At 35.4% G+C, this 14,477-nt stretch overlaps 1 protein-coding gene and 1 long non-coding RNA gene across 2 annotated transcripts; one reads left to right on the top strand and one right to left on the bottom strand.

Annotated features, from left to right (window-relative positions):
• Positions 1-1,924: 1,924 nt before the first annotated feature.
• On the bottom strand, positions 1,925-3,840 carry LOC115998353. Its single transcript, XR_004093883.1, has 2 exons — positions 3,739-3,840; positions 1,925-2,084 (listed from the first exon to the last, which is right to left on the bottom strand). It is a non-coding gene; the product is annotated as an uncharacterized LOC115998353 (long non-coding RNA).
• Positions 3,841-11,660: 7,820 nt separating this feature from the next.
• Positions 11,661-14,078, top strand: LOC115999328. The gene has a single exon (XM_031239185.1). The coding sequence runs from the start codon at positions 11,661-11,663 to the stop codon at positions 14,076-14,078; it is 2,418 nt and encodes an 805-aa protein (XP_031095045.1).
• Positions 14,079-14,477: the final 399 nt, after the last annotated feature.

Raw genomic sequence — 14,477 nt, 5'->3', positions numbered from 1 at the left:
ATGCTCGAATAACTGTTAGTAAATGTATAATAGGCTCAATATGGATATGATGCACATGTATTTAGTTTAGTCCACAATTATGTATTTTATAAGGTAATGGTAGGTTTCAATTTGCAATGCAAAGATTTATGGAGTCTTATACTATTCATCCATATTTTTATGCATTTAGTTTGTTATTCTGTCTTTATGTTTTTTAATTCTAGTTTTGTGGTTGTTTTGTGATTTGAACTTATAAATGTGGATGTCTGATAGTGGTTTATTTTGAACGTTTGGGTTTAGGAATATAGAAATTTTTTGCCAAAGTTTATGGTTGTGTGTTGTTACTGCATATTATAGTCTCCCATAAGTGTTGCTATCAGGCGAATATGTTCTGCATGTTCGAATAATTATAGGTGAATGCACAAATGCTTTAGAATGGATGCACAAGTGATCTAGTTTAGTCTCTAGATGTGTTTTATGAGGTAACATTCAACGTTAATTTTTGTGCAGAGATTTATGAGTCTTCTACTATTCTCATCTAGGTTTTTATACTTAATCCTTTTATTTTTATGTTTTTGTGTTCTCTTTTTGTGGTCATTTTGTGATTTGAATTTATAAGTATAGATGTTCAATAAGGGTTTATTTTTGAATACTTGGGGTTAAGAAGATAGTAAATTATATATTTTCATAGTTTTTTGTTCTACATGTGGTGGTGTTACTGCATATTACAGTCTCCAATACATGTTGTTGTTAGACGAATATATTCTGCATGCTCAAATAACTGTAGATGAATGAACAAGAGGTTCAACGTAGATGCATGGATACTTAGTTTAGTCCCCAATTATTTGTTTTATGAGGTAATGGTAGTGATGATGGCTTGTATGATTTATGTAAGGTTCCATCTGCGGCTAATAGTAACCATAGTCATTTGGAGATATCTCCTGGGATGACAACATATTGGTCATGTGCATGTTGTGATATATAATGTAATATTTGACGCAATGTTGTATTCCTGTTCCATTTTATCTATCATACTTACTATTCTTTAGTCAAACCAACTCTTTATTTTTTGCTTATTTCTATTTGCATTTTCTTATAAATTTAAGTACTTTTAATGTACAGAGTAGTTTTAATGGTATCTTTTGTATTTAATGTACGGAGTAGTTTTTGCTTATCTTTTGTATTTAATTGTACTTTTAATGTACGGAGTAGTTTCTAAATATATAAAATTTACATACTAAATCTAAACTTAATATTATGAAATAAAATTGTGAGTAGCTTCAATCAAAACTCGTTTACCGAACTCCACACATAAAATAGAATAAAGGGATTAATTAAAAAGGAAATGCACAACAAGAACAATCCTAGTGCACGACTCTGCCAAGCGAATCGATATCCACACTCGAGTAGAAAACCATAAATCAATGATGTGAATAGAAACCGATAGACAACACACAAGTACTGCGAAGATATTCAACATCCAAATCAGCAATACATGTGATTTTATTTTTTTTTTTGAATTGTGTAGACAATATATGTTACGTATCATTGATTGTTCAAATGAAAGTTACTGACAATTTTGTATACGTAACATATATTGTCCATACAAAATAAAATCACATGTATTGCGAATTTCAATGTTGAGCATGGTCCACAATGGACTATGGTCACAAAATGACGCCGTTTCAGTAAGTAGGAAAAATGGCTACCGTAAGTCGTAACGGAGCTCCGTAACTGATATTACAGATCATCTCAAAAAATATTGTCTCACATTTATTTTTAAAGTATATGGACTAAATTAAATAAAATAAAGGTACAAGAACTAAATTAAACAAAACAATATAGTACAGGGACTTTGTGGGTACTTTGACCCACATAATAAAATCAATGATATTTTACTCCAGTGTGCATTCACTTAGGCAGAGTCGTGCACTAGGATTATTCATGTTTTTAATTATACCACCGCACCATATATTGCATTATATATCTCAATGTGTACATGACCAATATTTTGTCATCCCAGGAGATATCTCCAAATGAGTATTCTTATTGTTAGCAGTAAATGGAACCTCATATATATAATTCATACAAGCCATCATCACTACCTGCAATAGAGAATCCACCGTTACCTCATAAAACAAATAATAATTGGGGACTATACTAAATACATATGTATCCATACTGAACCGCTTGTCTGCATTCACCTACCGTTATTCGAGCATGTACAATATATTCACATAACAATAACACCTATGGGAGATTGCAATATCTAGTAACAACATCACACATCGAATTAGATAAAAAAAAAAAAACCATGAAAACAATTTGTAATGCACTCAACTTCCTAAGTAGAGGGGTCAATTTGATTATGATGTATGTTTCAACGGTTCGTTATAATGTGTTAGTTAACATCAGTGACGGAGCTGTCCTGGGGGCAGTGGGGGCACCTGCCCCCACTCACTCCACCCCCACCCCATATATAGCTTTGTATGTATATATGTATATATATACCTGTTTTAGATATAAATATATAAAAACAGACGCATTAAACAAAGTGTAAGCTAGATAAGATGGTAGAATTGTGTTTTGCTTTAGCAAAGGTGTGTTCGAATCTTACAGGAAGCACAATTGCTTATGCGAATCCTGTATTCTTGTTCTAAGAAAGGTTATGGCCTTATGGGGTTCAAATCCCTTATTTTTTCAAAAAAGTTTTCTGAATTTTTATATATATAATAATGAGATATGTAATTTATAATTTGTTTTCTATTTGAATTTGAAATTTATAATTTGTTTTCTATTTGAATTAATTTATCAAATTAATTATGTTTCATATTTTGTTATAAATATTTTTATAAAGTTTTGATATGTTTTATTTATCGCCTATATCCAACAATATTTATAATTATATTTCTTTAAGTATTTTTTTCTTTTTTTTTTTTAAATATTTCGCCCCCGCTGGAACAAATTCTTGGATACGTCCCTGGTTAACATGTATCTTCTGGGGCCTATTATCCCAACTCGCGGAATTATGTGGGAAGATCCATTGTCTCTATATCTATTTATCATTTGTGCTGACGATTTATCACTTCTCTTATAGGAGGATGAAATTATACTAGGAGAATTCATTGTTGTAGGGTGTCACGAGAAACTCTACCGGTTACTCATCATCTTTTCTTTGCTGATGATGATCTACTATTTTACAGTGCCAAAGATCAAGAATGTATTAAAGTCAAAGCATGCTTGAAGGAATATGAGAAGCTTTCAAATCAGGCTATAAATTTTCACAAATTCAGTATTTATTTTAGTAGCAATACAATTGTGGGGACAAAGATAGAATTAATTCTTCTTTTAATGTGAATCAAGCTAATGATCGGACTTGGGAAATATTTAGATTTGCCTTCTTTCATCAAGCGCAATAAGAAAAACATTTTTGCATATTTTGAACAAGAAGTCAAGCAAAGAATTGGGAGCTGAAATAAGAAGTTGTTATTAAGAAAACAAGGATGGCAGTTTTTGAATTTTCCTAAACCATTGGTTTCCCGAATTTTCAAGACCTATTATTTTCCTAAATGTTCTTTTTTGGAGGGCATCTCTGATCTTGGAGCGAATCGGAGTTATAGATGGAAAAGCATCTTAGCTAGTCAAGACTTACTTTGTATGGGGGCTAGATGAAGAATATGAGATGGGAAGTCTTCGAAATTAAAGTTTGGTTTGAACTCTAGTTACTTGATCAAGAGAATCCATATATTGAAACATTACCTTATCCCCAGCTCGAAAATGCTACCGTTGACTCGCTGCAGGTTCTAAATACTCACTTGGATTACCGACTTGATAAAATATTTGTTCTCACCCAGAGATGTTGATTTGATCATAAAGATCCCTATCACCCCATATTTTGAAGATGGTTATGGTATTGAAATTGAGATATAAGGGGACACTACTTAGTTCGCAATGCGTATAGGTTGCTCAGGGAGAATTTTTGGTAAATCCGTAAGGCTTTTGCAACTGGAATAAATTATGGATGTTGAAGATACTTCCAAATTAAAGGTAAAAGAATTTTATTTGGAGATTGGTGAAGGGTACATTACCTGTTCCATATGCTCTTAGCCAAAAGAGGTTGATACAGAGTTGAATTATATCCTGTATGTTATGACCAATCATGTGGAAACTACGTACTAGTCATGTTTTGTTTAATAACTGTCCTGGTGAAGAGAGAACATGCTTTGGGGCGGTGGTTATTGGCTCAAATGCTGACTTTAAGGCAGCTATTACGTCAATTATTTTTTACACAGTAAAAAATTAATGAAATAGGTACCTCATACTCTTGCACGGGCTGTTGGCTCTCATACTAATCTTTTGTGTCGTGTACTAGCCACCTTTCCCTTTGAGCTAATTTTATGAGGAGGTTGTGAAAAGAAAAAGAAAAAGAAAAAGAAAAAGAAAAAGAAAAAGACGTAATCATTTGAGTTGAAATGAATTACACTCAAATCAACCCAAATATGTATTAGTGTATTACAACTCAAATACATTGCAAATTCATTATTTTATTTTGAAAGAGCAAATTCATTATTTGATTCATAAATATTTGCAATTTTGATTTCAAAGTTAATACGGAGTACATTTATTAAGAAAAAAAAATCATTGCTTTTAATTACTCCAAGAAATCCGGTGTCTAATGAGCCCCTTAGTTATTATTGGGATTTGGAATTGAATATGGTAGTAGCGTGAATTGATGGCTGACCACCCAAGGTACCAAAGCTTTAAAGCAAAGATAGCTTGATTGATTTTATCTACATCAATGTATCTATCACTATCCATACTGTAAACTTTGAAGTCATTTTTTGTGTGTACACCACAAGTTCAACACACTAATATGTCAATTTATATCATGTACCAGGGTGCATAATGCATTGTGTATCTCGTATCAAAACGATGTCGTTTTGGTCATTTTAATTAATGGTTTGTTTTTTTCGGCCGATCTGTGTATTTGTGTTAATATTCTGTATATTCTTTGAAGGCATTCTGTGTATTGTAGACTACGATTCTGTATATTCATGTTAGGAGTACTTAAACATAGGTTGTCACGTGTTTTGTGTATTCAAATGTTAGGATGATGATTTCTGTGTAGTTGTGTCAATATTCTATGTATTCCCTCAAGTCATTTTGTGTATTCTAGACAAAGATTCTGTGTATTCCTAAAGTCATTCGCGTCCACTGTCCACAAACATTCGAAACTACGTCGTTTCGGACCAGGGTCCACAGTGCACTGTGGAGCTTGGTCCACGATATAACGATTGCACTAATCTGGGGTATGGTTGAATGAAAGAGACTAATCTATTTTTAACCAAAAATCAATGATTCGATTCTTGACTTTGGGTATGTAGCAACCTTAAATCTCCAGGCCCACTGTACCATCCAAAAAAGGTGTTTAGCCTACAATTCGATAAGGAGATTAGTCATTGTGTTCGACGGTAGAAACTCTGGACTATGCAAAAAAAAAAAAAAAAAGTTGAACAAACTACTATATTCTCAATATAATTTATTAGCAAGCTACATTTTGATACATGCTCATTTTTAATGTACTGCATGTTAAAATGATTATGTAGTACATTAAAACTGAACCTATAATATATTAAAAATGAACATGTATCAATGATCCATCTTGGAAGATAGATTAGGTATGACATAATTTATCTCCCAAAGCAAATACCACATATATCTTCTTCTTTTTTTTTTGAAATATAAAGTCTTCTTATTATTCTACCATACCCATATAACTATAATTGCTATAATTTTAGCATGAAATTTGATGTTCTTGTGTCCAGACAACTTTGTGGAAGAAGTTCTAATAGTTATATAACTTTTAAGTTACACTGTAGTCATCTAATCATACAGAGAATTATTAATTAAAAGCAAAAATAAGGAATTTAGGATAGTTCTTGTAGACTGACTGATATGTTCTATATTCACTAGATATACAAATTTAAGAAATGAGTAATACTTTCTATTTTAAATTGACCTCTAAATATATATTCACATATTTATGCAGCATTATTTACATTTTTTATTAGATTAATAAGTGGATTTAAAAAAAAAAAACTTGTAGTGAGGTTAATGAATTCATGAATAGTCAATGAATATAAAAATATATAAATACACACACACACACATATGGTCAAATTCTCGTGCGGACAAGGCTTCTCGTGCGATCACTCACCATTAGGTACGCATAAATGCACCATTAGATGTGGCGAGGTGTGTTACATTTTTTGGTGTGTTGTATGCATTTCATTGTGTTCGAAAATGCACTATTTTTTCTAGTTAACCGATAATTTTTCTTAGATCTAAAATTTATCAATGGGAGTAAGGATAAGATGGTTCGAGTTTTTTCCTCTTAACCGGAGAACTTGGATTCGAATCATGAGAATGTAATTACTTTAAAATTCATGAGGAAAGACTAGTCTCCACTAAAAAATATTTCTTCCACCGTAACACCTTATTATTGTTTTAATTTATTTGTGTGTGTTTCTATTATTATTTTTTAATTCGTGCCCAAACAATTTTTATATATGATAAGCAGTACATTGTGTGGAAGGTTGTAACTTTGAAATGTTGAAATATCAATTTTATATTATATCTGGTAGGTAGGTAAGCCTAATAATGTAATAATTGAGTTCAATTAATTTTATATAAATTGTATATTATTACAAAGACTAAAATAAATGTGTTTTTTAATTCACAATAATGTTGCACTTAATTTGACCCCATAACCAACAGAGTGATATGTCAATTCAGTTTGGTTACACACCAAAATGAAGACTTAACAACTGCTTTGAATTGAATTGAATTATGCAAGGTAAACAATAATCCAAGGTAGATTAACTGTCGCCAACCATAAATTAACAAACACTGCTCCTAATGAAAAGGACTTCACACTGTCCATACGATATGGACCATACCACAATACCAGACAAATCTTGTTCTTGGAATCTTGGGTAGGAAATTAATTAATTTAGTGCAAAAGAATAAAATTTTTAGGAATAAGAGTCAAATTGACTACTAAACTAAACATAAAACTGTAATTAGGTCGATGAATGAAAAAAAAAAATGCAATTGAACATTTTAAATTATGAAATTCACCCCAAAGGACCATAAATAGCAAATTGGTGCAAGATAAACAAGGTGATTTTTTTTAGAAAAAAAAAAAAAAAAAAGGGTCTCTGAAGGTAGCCACCACTATGACTGCTTTCATCTCTTCAACCTTCATAGCTAGAGACAGAGCGGATGAAGATACCTATTTGAGCTACCTCTCGAGATCTATATATGGAGATAGATTTGGTTATCTCCTATCGAGACCAACGGTTTCCTATTAGAGTTTTCTTTTTATATTTCACTGTGTTTACTAGGTGCTGACCTCCTATTTAATAGTTTAACTGCACTTTAAAAAAAAAATTAATAGTCCGATTGCATTTTTACATCTGGTTTAGTACCCAATTTGATCTTTATTCCAAATTTTATCACATGCTTTGATTTTGTTAGAGAAATAAAATAATTTAAAAAAATACAAATTGTGACCCGACCCCTTCTTTTCAAATTAATTCGAACATGTTATGTCAACAAGAAAAAAAAAATGTCAGAGTATATCTATTACTAATTTACTCATAGGGTATGTATCTCACTTAGCTTGAAAATTAAAAAGCCACTTTATACGCACCTTAGCCCATCATTTAATGAGTATTGTTACACTATCTTCTTAAATTTTATCTCCTAACACGTTATTATTCTATTAAGCACTATTTTTCTATTGATATTTAATTTATTACTACATTTTTTAATGATATGTCTTTATGAATAATGATATTCTCCCCTATTCAAATTATTACTTAGCGTGTGTTTGGTTTGCACAAGAAAATTGAAATAGGAATAGGAATCAAATACTTGGTAATGATAATGTGTTTTGGTAAAAGTAGTTTGCATGTTTTGTAGTAAGGTGGAATTGGAATGATTATCAATATTGGTGTTTGGTTATATGTATGACCCTATAATGGGAATAAAGATTTTAAAAATACAAAAAAAAAAACAAAAAAAAAACTAAGGCAATTGATCCTAATATAATGACATCCAAAGCACCAATATAAACAAAAATAAAAAATCAATAAAGAAATTTAAAAGTACTAATCCAAACTTGCAAATCAAATTAACAATAAGATGGAATGATACTCGTTTTTAATTAGCTAATGTGAGGTTTTAATTGAAAATGTAATCAAATCTCATAGTTGTGTTTTTGAAAAGTTGTCAACCAAACACTACGTTTTTTATTCCCATCCTGGTGTGTAAACCCATGAATCAAACACACCCTTAATATTTATCTTCTAATGTAACATTATTTATAAGTCTCAATTTTTTTTTTCATTAGTTATGTATGAATGTCTTGACTTTACTACTCCATACAAGCTAATAAAGAGCCTTAAGTAATAATAAAATACAAAAAAAAAATTATAATACAATAATTACACGTAGTGGTTATTTTAATAATTTATGATGACATCAATCAATTCATGACTAATTAATGAATAGATTTAAAGTATTTTTTAAATTTTATTTTCATTTTTAGACCTTATAAATAATGCCACAGCAAGTCATTGGATGCAATTTCGAAGTAAAATTAATAGGGAAAATATTATTTTCCATTTTAATTAAATTAATCTTAGGAAAAAAATTTGTATAAATTGCACCGTTTACTTGGGGTGTGTTTAGAAATTCGAAAAATAATTTTTAGAAATCATTTTTTTGAGTTTTCAGTATTTGACAAGAGGTGGAAAACTAAGGTCAATGAAAAATGTGATATTGGTCATAGGAAAATTAGGGTATTTTTTTTAGAAAAATGGCTTCCCCTTTTGTTTGAGGAAGTCATTTTTTCAAGTCTTCCTCAACGCACACCGTCACGCATCTGGTTCATCAGACCTTCTTTCTCTTATGCTCTCTGGCCTCTGCTGTCACCAACTGCTTCTTCTTCTTTATTTTCTTGCCTTCTTCTTACCACCACAGTATATTTATTCTTTTTTTTTCCAGTCATATATTATTTTTTTTGATGACAAATATTTTCATATTTGGCAATCAAAAATGATTTCAGGGCTGAAAACCAGTCGGCCAGACTGATTTCCGATGGCCGACTAGTTTCACAAACAAATTGGCCAAACTAGTTTTCAATCAGATTTTTTTGTAATATTTGGTTCTCGGTAATTTTGTTACTGCCACTTATAAATTTAAGACAAAAAAATATAATTAATTGTTTTTTTTAATTTCCTTTGGAAAGAAACATAAATTTATCAAAAAAAAAATTTGGTATCCTTCAATCGCCCGCTACAATTGATGTCTCATTCTTACCATTTTTGTTTAACAATTTACTGAAAATGAAATTAATGGTCCGATCCCATCCAACTAGAGAATGAAAATCTCCCCCGTATTTGCCTCCCTCCTTCAAAATTTATTATTATTCTTTTCCCATTGAAATAGAAAATCGAGTTCCCACTAGGGTGTAATTGACATTTTTAGTTAAATTAACTAATCACAAAATGTTTAAAAAAAAAAAAAACTAATCACAAAATGTGCCAAGATCTTGTGATTTAATGACACCAAATTGCACTCCCATATAGGAGGTTGTGTGTTCAAACCTTAGTAGAGGTGGTATTAACTCATTGTCCTATCACGAAATGTATTGACTAAACATAAAGTCATTTTCCACACACGTAGTTTTTTATCCTAAGCTTCTTCTTCTTCCTTCGCCATATTTTTCCTTTTTTTTTTTTGTAGTTTAGATTTTTTTTTTTTTTTTACCTTCGGTGACGAACATCGGCCACCGGAGAAAGTTTCCGACTGTATGTGGGGATGAAAACCCACAACCAGAAACATGCAGAAACTAGGTTTCTGCTCTCATCTATAGTTTTCGCCAGAAACCAGATCAATATTTTTTTTATAATAAATATATTGTATACTTTTGCTCATTTTCTGGAAAATGAACCAAGCGCACTAAGACAAATTTCTAGAATACAACCAAACACGGGAAGTGAAAATATTTTCTGAAAAAATGACTCATTTTTCAAAAAATATTTTCTAGAATTCATTTTTTTTTTTGGGTTTTCAAACGCACACTAATTGGAGAATTTTTCCAACTTTATAGAAAACTGGAGAATTAGAGAATAGAAAACAAAAAACATATTTAATAGCCTAATTTTCCATTTTGAATATTGGAAATATTTTTCAAATTTCTAGAAATGGGAGATTTTTTCTTTTCTTTTCTTGTTTTCTAGATAGAGTGGAAAATTTCCATCACCTATTTTACTATGCATCATTGCAATCACATTCTCACCATGATCTACTTACATATTTATCTATTACTATTTCCGTTTACTTATCATCATGTTCAATCTTTTCTACTCACATTTACTTATATAAACATAATTTATTTGTGATGGATAATACACTAGGCCTGGACTACATGGACCGGCCTAAGAAAGCAATCGGATCAAGAAAGCCCAAGAATGACCCTCAACACAAAGCTACAGAAGAGTTCGATAAGGATTGGACTTAGCACCTGTAATATTAGCAAGAATAGGGCTTATTAGTTATAATGTAACAGGGACTCCCAATATGGGGCGGTCCAGGATTCTTATTCCTTGTAGGGCTCTAGGCCCAAAATATGTTGTATACTTTTGCTCATTTTCTGGAAAATGAACCAAGCGCACTAAGACAAATTTCTAGAATACAACCAAACACGGGAAGTGAAAATATTTTCTGAAAAAATGACTCATTTTTCAAAAAATATTTTCTAGAATTCATTTTTTTTTTGGGTTTTCAAACGCACACTAATTGGAGAATTTTTCCAACTTTATAGAAAACTGGAGAATTAGAGAATAGAAAACAAAAAACATATTTAATAGCCTAATTTTCCATTTTGAATATTGGAAATATTTTTCAAATTTCTAGAAATGGGAGATTTTTTCTTTTCTTTTCTTGTTTTCTAGATAGAGTGGAAAATTTCCATCACCTATTTTACTATGCATCATTGCAATCACATTCTCACCATGATCTACTTACATATTTATCTATTACTATATTCGTTTACTTATCATCATGTTCAATCTTTTCTACTCACATTTACTTATATAAACATAATTTATTTGTGATGGATAATACACTAGGCCTGGACTACATGGACCGGCCTAAGAAAGCAATCGGATCAAGAAAGCCCAAGAATGACCCTCAACACAAAGCTACAGAAGAGTTCGATAAGGATTGGACTTAGCACCTGTAATATTAGCAAGAATAGGGCTTATTAGTTATAATGTAACAGGGACTCCCAATATGGGGCGGTCCAGGATTCTTATTCCTTGTAGGGCTCTAGGCCCAAAATATGTATAAATAAACCCTCCACACATGGAGAGAGGACAAGCAATTCTGAGCAATACATTACCTATATTCTCTCGCTACATTTTCCTACATACTTCCTATATTCTCGCTACTCGAACAGGTAGTGTTGGCCTGCTTATTGACTACCCAGAAGTCATAAAACCAACATTGGCGCCGTCTATGGGGATCGATACGGAAAAGCTTCGTACTTTCCTCTGAACTTGAGAAAATTTGATACTGTTCACCCGTACTTTCCTCCGAACTCGAGAAACATGGTGACTACACAACAGGAGAAGGAACCAGGCCTGCCAGCGGGAAATTCGCAGGAAAATCCCACCACGCACGAGCTACCCAATCAAGAGGACCCTCACAAAGGGGAGAGAATCGGTCCGGGGGAGCAGTCTCTGGGCGACGAAGTCCCTCAGACCCAGCCGGACGAATTCCCCCCCAACATAATGGAGGTCGCGGCGCAACTGTGCGAATTCCTGAAATCAGGTCGGACGATCGGGGGAAAACCACCGGAAGATGAGCCACGAAAGAAAGAGGCCCCCGCCGGACGAGAAGGCGTAGGCGAAAACTATGATCCAACCTCGAGTCAGGATCGGGAGCATCGAGATGTAGAAATAAGTAACCTCGCCAGGGAACTAAAAGACCTCCGGAAAAAGATGGAGGGAGGAAGGGATCAGCCGATGGCACGTTCCCTCCTATCCGCCAATCCGTTCACTTTAGAGATACAGGAATATTGCGCCCCTAAAAATCCGTTCACTTTAGAGATACAGGAATATTGCGCCCCTAAAAACTTTCAATGCCCGGTAATGCCCACATACGATGGAACAGAGGATCCCAAATGCCCGGTAATGCCCACATACGATGGAACAGAGGATCCCAGTGACCACCTGATCGACTTCCAAGCAAAAATGATGATATTAGGAGCAGAAGACCCAATGTACTGTAGGGTATTCTTTTTGACACTGAAGGGGGCAGCACAACAATGGTTTTTATCACTACCACCTCGGACTATTGATTGTTTCGAAACCCTGGGCGAGCAATTCCTGACATACTTTGCGGGGAGTATAAAGACTAAAAGGCACTTCACAGCCTTAACCGCCGTACAACAAGGGGAGACGGAGACCTTAAAGGAATTCCTCGGAAGGTGGAAAAAAGAAATACAAACGGTGGAAGGTCTGGATGACCGGACAGCCATAACATTATTTATGGAAGCCTTAAAAGTTGGCGATCTGTTCGCAAGTCTCCGAACTGATACCCCAGAGACATACGCTCAGGCCATACAAAGAGCAAACAGATACGCCGAAACAGAGAAGGCCTTACGACAAAAACAGAGGCGGCGAGAGAAACGCCCGTTAGAGGAAACGAGAACGCGTCCAGTGGATCGATCGTCGAAACGAAGGGATAGGATCAATCGTAGCCACCCGCCGGTAGCCCACCGACCCCGGGTCATCCCTACCCTGGGGGCAAGGGCGGTGCATGAGATACACCCGCCTCGGGTAAGGGAGGATCCCCCACCACAAAACCCCGCGACAGTAGTCAACCACGTACCGGTAAGACAGGGGAAGTACTGCAGATTCCACGAATCCCCAACCCATAGCACGGAGGAATGCACCACCTTGCAGAAAGAACTAGATGGATTGATAGAAAAGAGAATAGCCCTCAAACGAAACATGGGACGACCGCCCCCGGGAGGCCGACAGCCTCGAGGGCCGAATCAGTGGCAAAGACAAACGGAGAGACCCAGGCAGGAGAGAAGGCCCGTGGGACGGGAGGCCGAAGCGCAACCCGAGACCCCTAGGATGGCAAGGGAGCCCCAAGAGGAGCAAGACGATCGTAGCAGAAAACACAACAAACTCGTAATCCACATGATTTGCGGAGGACCAGTCGGTGGGGACAGCACTCGGGAATGGAAACGCTGGGCCAGACAATTATACATAGGGGCAGTACAGCATAAAGCACCGCCCAAAAAGGGCCGGAGAGACCCCATTATCTTCTCAGATGACGACTTACCCGAGGGGCCAACCCCGCACAGGGACGCCATCCTGATTGCAATGGACGTCAACGGGGCCACAGTTCGAAGGGTATTCGTAGACACGGGCAGCAGCGTCAATGTCATGTATCTCGAAACCTTCACCAAGCTGGGACTAACCAAGGAGAACCTGCACCAAGTGAGAACACCTCTTGCGGGATTCACAGAGAACCTGCACCAAGTGAGAACACCTCTTGCGGGATTCACAGGAGATCTGCACCAAGTGAGAACACCTCTTGCGGGATTCACAGGAGATAGCATAGAGCCGGAAGGATGCATCACCCTGCCTATAGAGATCGGAGAATACCCTAGGGTGCGAGCTATAAACATGGAATTTGTGGTGGTGGACTTGAAATCAGCACACAACGTGATATTGGGAAGACCGGGTTTGGAGGACCCAGGAGCCGTAGTATCGCTCGAGCACTTATGTCTGAAATTTCGAACACCAGAAGGAATGGGGATCGCTAGATGTGATCGCCAAGCAGCACGATCCTGTTATCTCCTCACATGTCGCCAGATAGGGAGCCGAGATCTACAAGTGCAAACCATCACAGAAAGGACCACAAAGGAAGAAGCCAGAGACAGGCCAGAACCCGCCGCAGAATTAGAAGAAGTAGCCTTAGAAAGCTCGAAGCCCGATCAAAGGGTCTGAATAGGAAAGGGGTTAACGGAAGAAACCAGATCTGATATCTTACGGACATTACAAGAGTATAGGATCTTGTTCGCATGGGGACCGGAAGATATGCCCGGGATAGATCGCTCGGTTATTACCCACCGCCTATCAGTAGACCCAGCCGTCCGGCCAATAGTACAACGAAAAAGGCACCTGGCAGCAAATCAGAGGGAGTTTGTGAAAAAAGAAGTAGCAACCCTATTAGAGATTGGACACCTCAGGAAGGTGGTATACCCGGCTTGGTTGGCAAATGTCGTATTGGTGCCAAAACCACCTGCATGGAGGATGTGTGTGGATTACACCGACCTCAACAAGGCATGCCCCAAAGACCCCTTTCCCTTACCCAGGATAGACCAGTTAGTAGATCAAACAGTTGGA

This window comes from Ipomoea triloba, chromosome 12 (assembly GCF_003576645.1).
Source record: "Ipomoea triloba cultivar NCNSP0323 chromosome 12, ASM357664v1".
Classification (NCBI taxonomy): domain Eukaryota; kingdom Viridiplantae; phylum Streptophyta; class Magnoliopsida; order Solanales; family Convolvulaceae; genus Ipomoea; species Ipomoea triloba.
The sequence above is the reverse complement of the archived record's forward strand: the minus strand, read 5'-3'. Positions and strand labels throughout refer to the sequence as shown.

Excerpts from the sequence above, each read along its gene's own strand:
- LOC115999328 (XM_031239185.1), top strand. The coding sequence starts at position 11,661 with ATGGTGACTACACAACAGGAGAAGGAACCAGGCCTGCCAGCGGGAAAT.